This window comes from Camellia sinensis, chromosome 3, assembly GCF_055761805.1.
Source record: "Camellia sinensis isolate YWXY chromosome 3, ASM5576180v1, whole genome shotgun sequence".
Taxonomy (NCBI): Eukaryota; Viridiplantae; Streptophyta; class Magnoliopsida; order Ericales; family Theaceae; genus Camellia; species Camellia sinensis.
This window is the reverse complement of record NC_138963.1, coordinates 115,296,502-115,307,705: the sequence shown is the minus strand read 5'-3', so window position 1 is coordinate 115,307,705 and position 11,204 is coordinate 115,296,502. Positions and strand designations below refer to the sequence as shown.

Sequence of the window (11,204 nt, the reverse complement as noted above, 5' to 3'; positions counted from 1 at the left end):
TATAAAGAAGCTCTTCAATGTTCTCATTGGTTTAATTCTATGCTTGAGAAATTTATTTCCTTACAAGATCAGCATACTTGGACTCTTGTCCCACCTTCTCCTACTCAAAATATTGTTGGTTGCAAATGGGTGTTTCGGATTAAAAAAGGCTCAGATGGTTCGATTGTTACGTACAAATCTAGACTTGTTGCTAAGGGCTATCTTTAGGAAGTAGGCATTGATTTCTTAGGCGCTTTTAGTCCAGCTGCTAAGTTGCCTACCATCAGAGTTTTTCTTTGTATTGTTCTCCACTATAACTAGCCTATTCAACAATTGGATGTCTCCAATGCTTTTCTTCATGGCCACCTTAAAGAAGATGTTTTCATGTCTCAGCCTCCTGGTTTTGTTCATTCTCAATTTCCTACCTATGTTTGCAAGCTTAACAAGTCTCTCTATGGTTTGAAACAAGCTCCACAAGCTTGGTTTTCCACTTTCTCTAATTTCTTGCTTTCTTTTGGTTTTATCAATAGTCATTGTGACAATTCTCTATTTGTTCAAGCCTCTTCTCCCTTATTAACCTATCTTTTGGTTTATGTGGATGCTATTCTTATTACTGGGAGTTCTCCTTCTCATCTTCAACACCTCATTTCTCAGTTACATTCAGCTTTTTCCCTTAAGGAATTAGGCAGCCTCTCCTATTTCCTTGGTATTTCTGTTACTTCTACTTCTTCTAGTTATTTTTTGTCTCAATCTCAGTATACCTCTACTCTTCTCAAGTGTGCTGGCATGACTGATTTCAAGCCAGCTTCTTCTCCTCTTTCTGCTAAACCTGCTGTCTCTTCTTCTGATGTTCTCTTCTCTAATCCTGCTCTTTATTGCAGTCTTGTTGGTGGTCTTCAATACTTGACTATTACTCGTCTTGATTTGGTATCTGCTGTCAACCAAGCCTGTCAGTATATGCACAGTCCTACTCAAGCTCACTTTGCTATGGCTAAGCAGATTTTACGGTTTGTTAAAGGTTCTTTACAGTCTGGTTTGATCTTTTCCTCTGGTGCATTTGATCTACATGTTTTCTCTGATGCTGACTAGGCTGGTAGTCCATGTGATAGACGTTCTACCTTAGGTTTTTGCATCTTTCTTGGACCTAACTCGGTGTCTTGGGCTGCTAAGAAACAACCAACTGTTGCTCGATCTTCTACTGAAGCCGAATATAGGGCTATGGCCCTTGCTAGTGCTGAAGTTGCTTGGCTTCAAATGCTTCTTAAAGATCTGCATATTAGTCCTTCTTCAGTTCCTGTTCTCTAGTGTGATAACTTGTCTGCTCTTTCTCTTGCTGTCAACTCGGTGTTTTATGCTTGGACCAAGCACATTGAAATTGATTACCACTTTGTGCGTGAAAAAGCCTTGGCGAAGAAACTTCTTATTCGTCATGTGGCTTCTTCTGATCAAGTGGCTGACATTTTTACAAAATCTCTTCCTGTTTCTTGTTTTCTTTTTTTCCAGTCCAAGCTTTTAGTTGGTCTCCTACCTTTTAGCTTAAGGGAGACTGATAAGTGTTCAGCTCCAGCAGCTCCAGCTACTCCAGCTACTCTAACTACACCTGCTACATCTCCATCTCCAGCTACATCTGCTATACCTTCAGCTATAGCGGTTGGTATAAGTCATGATCCAATAGTTGTCAGTAAATCTGAGATCTTGAGGTTCTCTTCAGGTGCACATAGGAGACCTACTAAGACTGCTTTGTATGGTAGTTGTACGTCAGCCATTGGTATGAATGTTAAGGGAATAGTACAAGCCTATAGTTTGATTATATGAGATCATTTTCTTGTAACAAATTCACAACAAATTTTGTAACAAACTTAGTTAGAGTGAACAATGCATCTGTGTATATAAGTGAACTAGTCAAGTGTTGTAAGTGTGTAACTGAAATGAAAAATATCATTTGAAGTTTTTTTTTTTTTTTTCTCTCTCTCAGATAGACCCCTCACGTGCCCATTAAATTTAAACTTGATTAAAGTCCAGCTTTTTAAAAAATGTATAATCATTTGAAACTAATTAATCTACAATTTTAATATATGGTATATTAAAAATAATAAAATTATCATTTTTGAATAATATAAGTTTAGATAATTTTGTGGTTAAAAATTCAAGATGATATTATAACTAGTCTTGTATTCAAACCTTGCATATTATAAAATCAGGAAAACATTTTCTGCAATAATTTTTAAACATCAATCTCATAATGACACGAGACAATAGTTTTTTTTTAAAAGACATTTTAATGAATTTTTTAGTTTTAAAGTGATAGACTCACAACTCAAAACATCGTTTTATATATATATATATATATATATATTTATAAATATACTCTTGAAGTTTGTTTAAAATATGATTTGTTCTATGTGGTTTTGGAAATTATATCTCGCCCCTTCAAGTTTTCAATTTTATAACAAATGGTCTCTTTTATTAATAAATAATCAACTAATTAGTATTTTTTTTAATGATATTAGAAATTTATTTCAGTTAATAATTTAAGTAATTTTATCATTATTATAGAAAAGTAGTTAGGAATTTTCAATTAATTCTGTCAAATAAAAAATTCTAACAATAGAGTATTTGTAATTTTTCAAAGCATGAGGGATAATCTGTATTTTAAACAAATTTTAAGAGGTCTATTTGTAATTTACCCTAAATTTTTTGTATATACTTTTTTATTGTACATTATTACTTTATTCAAAATAATTACACGTGTTTGACCGACTTTTTTTTTTTTTTTTTTTTTTTTTTTTTTTTTTTTGATCGGCAAAAATGAAATCTTTATTGATGAAACATACAGGGTGCAATATTACATCAATAAAGAGGAGCTTGGTGCTAAAAAAGCACCAAGCGCCAGCTGGTGAGGAACCAACAAGAGAGAGCAGGAAGGAAGAACAAGCTAAAGGATAGACTAAATTAAAATGGAACAAAGAAACCAACTGATATACACAACTGATATACCAGTGACCAACCAACACTAGCAGAGTATGAGCCACCCAGTGACCAACCAACAATAGTGTCCACCCAGACCAGCAGACCTCATAGCCAAGCAGCATGTACCCACTACCTATGCACCAAAGCATAATACCACAGATGCATACCCAACCATCTGTGTTGTTAATAACACAGATGCATACCCAAACAGCTTCAAGACAAATTTATATCAGCAGATGCAACCCAACATAATAACACAGATGCAGACCAATGGCAATCAGATACAGAATCAGACCAGAATCAGATACATAACACAGATATAGACCAATGGCAATCAGACCAGAATCAGACCAGCAACAAAACACAGATTCAACAAATGTTGCAACCCAACAAATAACACAGATTCAACATAATGCAACCCCACATAATAACACAGATGCATACCAGCAGCAGACTCAGACCAGGGCGCAGATACAGACCAGTGGCGTAATCAGACCAGAATCAGACCAGCAAACAAAAAGCCAGAAAACAGCCAATACTACACACAGAGACAGATTTGCTTCAGGTTATAAATGACATCGTGCACCGAATAATTAAAACCCTTTAAAGATGTGGCTACCCACAAAGCTACTCTAGCCTTTATTAGTTCTTCCAGAGCATTCCACTCCGGCTGTACCTTGTTAAATAAACAGTCATTTCTACTTCTCCACATTGACCACAAAACTGCTACCGGAATTATTTTCCAGACAGCTAGCATCTTCTTCTTCATTCTTATACCTGCCCACGACAAAAGAAGTCCCTCTACTGTTCCAGGACTAACCCATTTGTAATTCCACCAGTTCACTAAATTGGCCCACAATTTCCAGATAAAAGGGCAGTGGAGAAAAACATGATTAATGGTCTCCAACTCAGCTCTGCAGAACACACAGAGCGCAGAGGTACTTGGACTCAACACTCCAATACGTTGCAAAAATTCAGAGCATTTTATCCTTCCTTTCCACGCTAACCAACTCAAGAATTGGACTTTGGGAGGGGCTAGATTATTCCAAATGCACCTAGTGACTGTCAGATCTACCCCTTGCCTTGCTTCCACCCACATCCAAAGTGATGCAACAGTGAACTCTTCTGACGGGTGAGCTAACCATGAACAAGAGTCTACCACCCCTTCTTGGAGGCTAGGCGCATTCCGCAGAAAATCGTTAAGCTTTTGCACTTCCTCCTCTTCCCATGCTAGGAGGGGACGTCTGAAGACCAGATTCCAATAGCTGACACCTTTCTGTTGAAGAATTCAGCCAACTTCCCATCTTTTTCAACTGATAATGTGAATAATCTGGGAAAAAGCACACTCAGATTTTGGTTGAGGCACCACTTATCATTCCAGAATTGCAGTCTGCTACCATTTCCGACAACTAGCCTGAAATTTTGCAAGAAGAAATCACGCAAGGCAGTGTTGGCTCCAGCCACTGATATTATATCCTTCCATGTGTGCGACATCCATACTGAACTTATAGATAGGGGACACCATCCGCCTCCTAAACCTCCATACTTATTACATATCACTTTTTTCCACAGAGCTGTCTCCTCCTTGCCATACCTCCACCACCATTTTACTAGTAAGCACTCATTAACCTGGCTTAGGTTTCTCACCCCCAACCCACCTTTAGTTTTACTTAGGCATATCTCCTTCCAGTTAATTAACTGCACTTTCTTACGAATTTCAGTCCCTCCCCAAAGGAAGTTAGCTTGAATTTTGTGAAGTACTTTTGCAATACCCACTGGCAACTTGAATAGGGAGAGGAAGTAAACTGGCAAGCTTGTTAACCCCAACATGTTTGGCTTCATGGGAGGAGAGGTAACCAAAGGATTTACTATCCAAGATGTCGTAGAGTTGAATCATACAAAGTCAAATATCTCAAACCTTAAAGTCATTGAAATTTATCGAATCGTTAACTTTAGGTCACTACAGGATTGGATGTCATTCCCATCTGCTAACAGTTCTTTTGTATTTCTTTCTTTTGTTTGGTTGTACTATAATCTCTTTCTTTGCCGATCAAAGTAAATTTCAAAGTCTTGAAATTAATCGAGGTGCGTGTAAGTTGGTCTGGACATTCAATTATAAAAAATACAAAAAATATAAAAAGTGTTGATAATATAAATAATAAAATTATTTCTCTAGTAGCTAAAAAGAGTGATAATTAACAATTCAGGCTTTGTTTGGGATGTTTAATTTTGGTTAAAATAGTCAATAAAAATAAATTTTTTTATAAATAAAATGTCACATTCTACACATCAATCAATTACTTTTTCTCCCATAACCATCTATTTAACTACAAAAAAATTACAAATCGTCCCAAGCACATAACTTTTTTCATCTCATAAAATAACAAAAAATTAAAAAATTACTAAAATAGCAAAATTCTCAAACCAGTGCACATTATTATGGTATAAATTTGAAAGGAAAATGGTATGAGTAAAATGAAAAGGAGCTACACATTTCAAATTCTAGTGAGTAATTGTCGTGAATAATAAATATTAGAGTACACTATGGTTAGAATGTAACTTACGACACCGTGATCAACGACGAGATGAGTTCAAAGAAATTTGCTTCAACAACTGGGATCGTTCCGTGTACGCTGGGTTTGATTTTTTTATTATTTATTATTAGGGTAAATTACACTTTTGTCCTATTTATGTTTGGCTACTTTCCCTCACTCCAACCCTTTATATTTTAATTTTTCTTAAAGCTAATTCTATTCAAAATTAAACAGAAAATGACACGTTGACAAACACGTCACATAGAAATATTTTGTATTTTATTATATATAATTCACACTTCTAACACAAATTTTAACTTTAATATAATAATATATTTTTGATGTTATATGAGAGTCATTGTGGTATTTTTTTTAGAAGTAAATTAGGAAAAACTTGAAGCATGAAAAGTCAAAATGACAAAAAAAAAAAAAAAAACATACAAACAAACTTTAAGTGTTAAAGTGGAAAAATGAAAAAACATAAAGGAGCAAAGTGTAATTTACCCTTATTATTATTATTTTTATTATTTTCATCTATTATTTTGGACCTCTCATTTGTTTGGACCCCCACTTTTAAATTTTAAAACCTTTAAAATTTCTTTTCTCCCTTCAAATAATACCAAAATTATTATTGTGAAAACATTTCACCCACTCAATTGAATCCACACCCCCCACACCCCAAAAAACATCTCTTCTAAAAACCCTAACAAAACTCACGAAAAAGAAGAAGAGCCAAGTGTGATTACTCTCTCTCTCTCTCTCGCTTTCTCGTCTCATCATTTTCTTTGGTAATTAATGTTCGGTTACCAGTTCTCAAACAAATAAACAATGTTCGGGCATATGTTCTTGAATTTCGATCATATGTTAGGGAGTTCAATCCCAAAAAAATGACGAACATATTTTATTATTTTTGTTATTTTTTTATTTTATTTTAAGAAACTTACCTTTATAAGGCCAATCTTCTCTGAGCTAAGAGCACCATCAAAGTTATGAACTTTTTCTGAACTTTTATTGTTGTAATTCTCTCATCTCATGGAGTTATGGTTACTGAAAAAACTTTCACTCATTATCATTGTCAGAGAAGTGTGGGTAATCAAATGGTTGCTATCGTTATCGTCGGATTATTGTCACCGAAAAGTTTTGAAGGTTTTGAGGGAGAGTAAGTTTTGAATATAAGATTTGGGGAAAATGGATATATAGTGATGGAGGTGAGTGCTCCCATAAAGCTTAATTCATGATGTAGTGGTGTGTGAGTTTAATTGTGAAATGAGATATTCCAAAATTAATAATGTCAGTTTTAATAATTTTATTTGAAATTATTATTATAATAAAAAATAACTAAAAATTAAAAAATCCAAAATAATTTATAAAGTGGTCATAATAACACTCGTGCCAATAACAAATAAGATAGCAACGTATAGGGTTTAAAGTCTATCTTCTCATTTTCTCCTATATATTCTTTGCAACCAAACGGACATAATATAACTGAACAGCTTTATATGTTTTTGGTTAGTGTTGATCTGTGTAATAAGAGCAAAAGAAAAAGTTATTTGGACAATTCAATTTAAAACAAAATGTCCTTCAAATAATTTTCAAATTAATAAAATTGTCATCATCACAATAATCATTCTATACAGTTTTTTTTTTTTTTTTTTTTTTGTGCATAATTTTATATCAGAATAAGCATTACATTACAGTACCTTATTTAGGTATTGGAAATGATATACAAATTTCATTGGAATCCTGTAAATTAATAAAATTTCACATTTATTTTCAGCTGTCCTATTGGTCTGTTATCTTTTAAATGACCCACAACCCTGTTTATACCTTTTCTTGTATATATTAATTGATTATTATTTTTTTATTTTATTTCTGACAATTACTGCCTAACAAGCTTAGCTCAATAATTGAACACTTAAATTTCAAGGTGGATTGGGGACAAACCAAGAGGATAGAGGTTTCTCTCTTAATTTTACCTGTAGCTTTGCCTTGTCATAATAAACTAATGGAGGCAAAAAAAGCTATGGATTTTAGTATTAATAATTAGAAGAAAATTTGTGCAGTACTTTGTCAGGTTGTATACAAACTTTGAAAAAAAATGTTAATGAATGTGCGAACTAATCCAAATATGAGAGAGAGAGAGAGAGAGAGAGAGAGCAGACCCTAGAAGAACTGAGGTTGAATGATGAAAGGAGAAGTTGAGGTGTGGGACTTTCATGGTTCTCATAAGCATCACATCACCCACTGTTCCTACTTATAAAGCTTGGTTTTCACTTCAGCATAGAGAGAGAAAGAGAGAACAACATACAAATGGGTAGAGCTCCATGCTGTGACAAGTCGAACGTGAAGAGGGGTCCATGGTCTCCTGAAGAAGATGCAAAGCTCAAGGCTTATATAGACAAGCATGGCACCGGTGGTAACTGGATCGCTCTTCCTCTAAAGATTGGTACATCCACTACTCTCTCTCTCTCTCTCTCTAATGCACCCTTGTGTAGTGTTGTGTTGTGTGATTATGTCTATCATTTATTTATGTTTGGTAACTTAGGATGCAATGCATATATATTCTCAGATTCAATCAATTTGACTGACATGTGTTGGCGGAAATTAATAATACACTACACAGGGCTTAAGAGATGTGGAAAGAGTTGTAGACTGAGATGGCTGAATTATTTGAGACCAAACATCAAGCACGGTGGCTTCTCTGAAGAAGAAGATAACATCATCTGCAGCCTCTATATTAGTATTGGGAGCAGGTAACACCCCCCCGCCTCTCTCTCCCTCCCAAACTTCAGTGCCACTTCCGGCCATTTATTTCTACCCATCACTACAAAAATAAATAAATAAATAAAAATAAAAATTAATGTTTTGAAAGTCTGGAAGATAAAATTCACAGGTCTCGAGTTCAAGTCATCCCTTGGGGCCACTGGAGGTTTGCCCGGTCGTTAACTTCAGGGCCCTCAGGATTAGTCCTGGCTTCCCTTAAAATCAGCGGGTTGGGGATACCTGAGTTATCAAAAAAAAATGTTTTGAAAGTCAAAATTTAGAAACAAAATTATATTTTAGGGATCAAATATTTTTGTTACGAAAAATGTCATCATTATATTTTTAATAATGAAAATTTGACATTAGTGATGAATTATTATCTTTTTGGAATGAAATTTTTTGTCTCAAAAAATAAACCATTTTAGGACCAAATTATTTTGTCGCTAAAAGTGTATTTATTAGTGACATTTTTAAAATTTTGTCACTAAAAGCTTTATTTTTTACTTTTTGAGATGATATTTTAGAGACTATTCTCATAACGATAAAAATTGGTTCCTAAATATCTTTTACAATGAAATTTTCAATTTTAGATACCAAAAAACTTAATCTCTAAAACTCTTACACATTGTAGTGCATATTTTTTATTTTTTATTTTGCTCACAAGAGTGTTCAGAAGTTTCACCCCCAATTAATCCCAAATACATGTAAATCTCTCGTCCCACACCACATATATGATAGAAAAATAGTTAAGAGCACTAAAAGTGATGCTCTAATACGTTAGTGCTATTAGTGATCTTTTTTTAATGGTATGAATCATTATTGTATATAATATAGGAAAAATAACGTTTCAGTGCAAGTTTCTAAAAACAGTTTATAAAAAGTTGAAAAAGTTTATCAATTTTAATAATTAAATTTTTTTCATAAATTTATAAATATTTTGTAGAAATACTATCCATTTCAATATTTCCTATGACATATCACATAATCATCTGACCTAAGTTCTCGAATGACCTCAAGGAAAAGTCAAAATTGAATATATATATATATATATATATTTAACTTTTAATTGATCCCAAGTGCATGTCAAGCCAACAGGATAACAGTTAGCTATATTTCAATCTAAGCAGCTTATCTTTTGTCTTTGTCCATCATGCTTTTGTTTGAAAGAATCATGCATTCAGATCCAGATTCAAAACAAATTGTATGGGTTTCATTACTTTTTCTCTTCATGGCCTTGCTTCTTCTTAATTCTCGGTAAAGGTGATTTTTAATCAAATTTCATCTAATGTTAGGTGGTCCATAATTGCTGCTCAATTGCCTGGAAGAACAGATAATGACATCAAGAACTACTGGAACACAAGGCTGAAGAAGAAATTGCTAGGAAGACGCAAACAATCTAACATCAACCGGCTATCAACAAGTAGTCAGGATCCAAAAGACACAAATGGTCAAGAAGATAAGTCGGTCTTAAGCAACTCAGCCCTCGAAAGAATTCATCTCTACATGCAGCTTCAGAGCTTGCAAAACCCCCTGTCTTTCTACAACAACCCTGAACTATGGCCCAAGTTGCATACCCTACAAGAAAAGATTATTCAAAGCCTCCAATTCTTGAATGAAAATACTACCAACCCTTTGATGCAACATATTGATGTCCCTCCTCCTAGTTCTCAACCAGGACAAGGAGAAAAGGCTGATTTCTATGAACCACCCACTGTTGCTTTAAATGGAAGCAATGTACTCGAGTCAAGATTAGATGGCATGGAACAATTCAATGCAAAAATTCAGCCAATTTCGACTTTCCAAGCTGAACTTGATGCTCTACATCTACTCAACAATGAAACAACTGGTTTTCCACCACAAGAGGATCCAATATCTGAATTTGATTGTTTTAAAGAAATGGATGGTTTGAAGGAAAGCGTGATTTGGTGGTCCAATGACTTCAACTCAAAATCAGCCTCCTCAAACACTTGGGATGCGACTTCTGTCCTTCAGTATCAGAATTATGTATCAAGTTACAATCTACAGTGACAGATGACATAAGGGGTTGGGTGTAGGATTATTTCAAGTTCATAAGAAGGGGAGGATATGCAGAAGATGATCACTTCTGTTGTAAATTGTGTGAATAATAATGTTGTGTCTTTAGCTAATATGTACTCGACATGACTATTGATGGAGGTTGCTGTATTTTTAATCCGGAAGTTTACGGTTCCAATTGTCATTTTGAGTATCCAATCCTTAAACATCCCCATAAACACAATATATGAAATTTATTTTATGAATTTAATCGAGGTGACGGTTTGGAAAATAAATTTCAAATTCATAGTCTACCACATATAGTGTATTTTATTTTTCAGTTCAAAATCAACTGATAGGATTCTATAAATTATTTGAGAAGTTAATCAGTTGGATATAAAGAGCATATCTATGAAGCACGGATACTCCGAAATGGCCCCGTACGCGTGTCCGATACGTATCGGATACAGATACACGTCCGATACGACGGAATACGTATCAGATATGGCAAAGAAGTACCCCCAATTTTTTTTTTTAAATTTTTTGAATTTTGCATACGTTTGGGATATGCGAGGATACTTCAGGATACGCTTTGAATACTTTCGAGATACGACGGGGCGAAAAAATAATTTTAAAAACTTATAATGGGGTCGAAGTGTAAAATAACAAAAGTAATCTAAAATAAAACAAAAAAAATCAAGCAAGCCCTAGCTCATGGCTCATGAACAGCAGCAAGAAGGAGTCGTCGTCGTCTTCTCTATTGTCTTTATCGCAAGGTTCACGAACAGCAACAAGGAGGATAAAGAGGAGTCGATCAAAGTTTGTCATCTCCCTCTCCCTCTCATTCCTCTCCCTCTCCCTCTCTCTCTCTCTCCCTCTCACTCGATCTCACTCTCTCTATCTCTTTCTCTCCCTCTCCCTCTCACTCGATCTCTCTATCCCTCT

The 11,204-nt window shown here is 34.6% G+C and overlaps 2 protein-coding genes across 2 annotated transcripts; one reads left to right on the top strand and one right to left on the bottom strand.

Moving 5' to 3' along the window:
* Positions 1 to 3,487: 3,487 nt before the first annotated feature.
* On the bottom strand, positions 3,488 to 4,555 carry LOC145821785 (uncharacterized). Its single transcript, XM_082918352.1, has 2 exons — positions 4,544 to 4,555; positions 3,488 to 4,225 (listed from the first exon to the last, which is right to left on the bottom strand). Exons 1-2 carry the CDS (start codon positions 4,553 to 4,555, stop codon positions 3,488 to 3,490), a joined length of 750 nt encoding a protein of 249 aa, XP_082774478.1.
* Positions 4,556 to 6,977: 2,422 nt separating this feature from the next.
* On the top strand, positions 6,978 to 10,464 carry LOC114300599 (transcription factor MYB36). The gene is made up of 3 exons (XM_028245462.2): positions 6,978 to 7,929; positions 8,107 to 8,236; positions 9,539 to 10,464. The coding sequence occupies exons 1-3, from the start codon at positions 7,794 to 7,796 to the stop codon at positions 10,272 to 10,274; spliced, it is 1,002 nt and encodes a 333-aa protein (XP_028101263.2). The 5' UTR covers positions 6,978 to 7,793; the 3' UTR covers positions 10,275 to 10,464.
* The last annotated feature ends 740 nt before the right edge of the window (positions 10,465 to 11,204 follow it).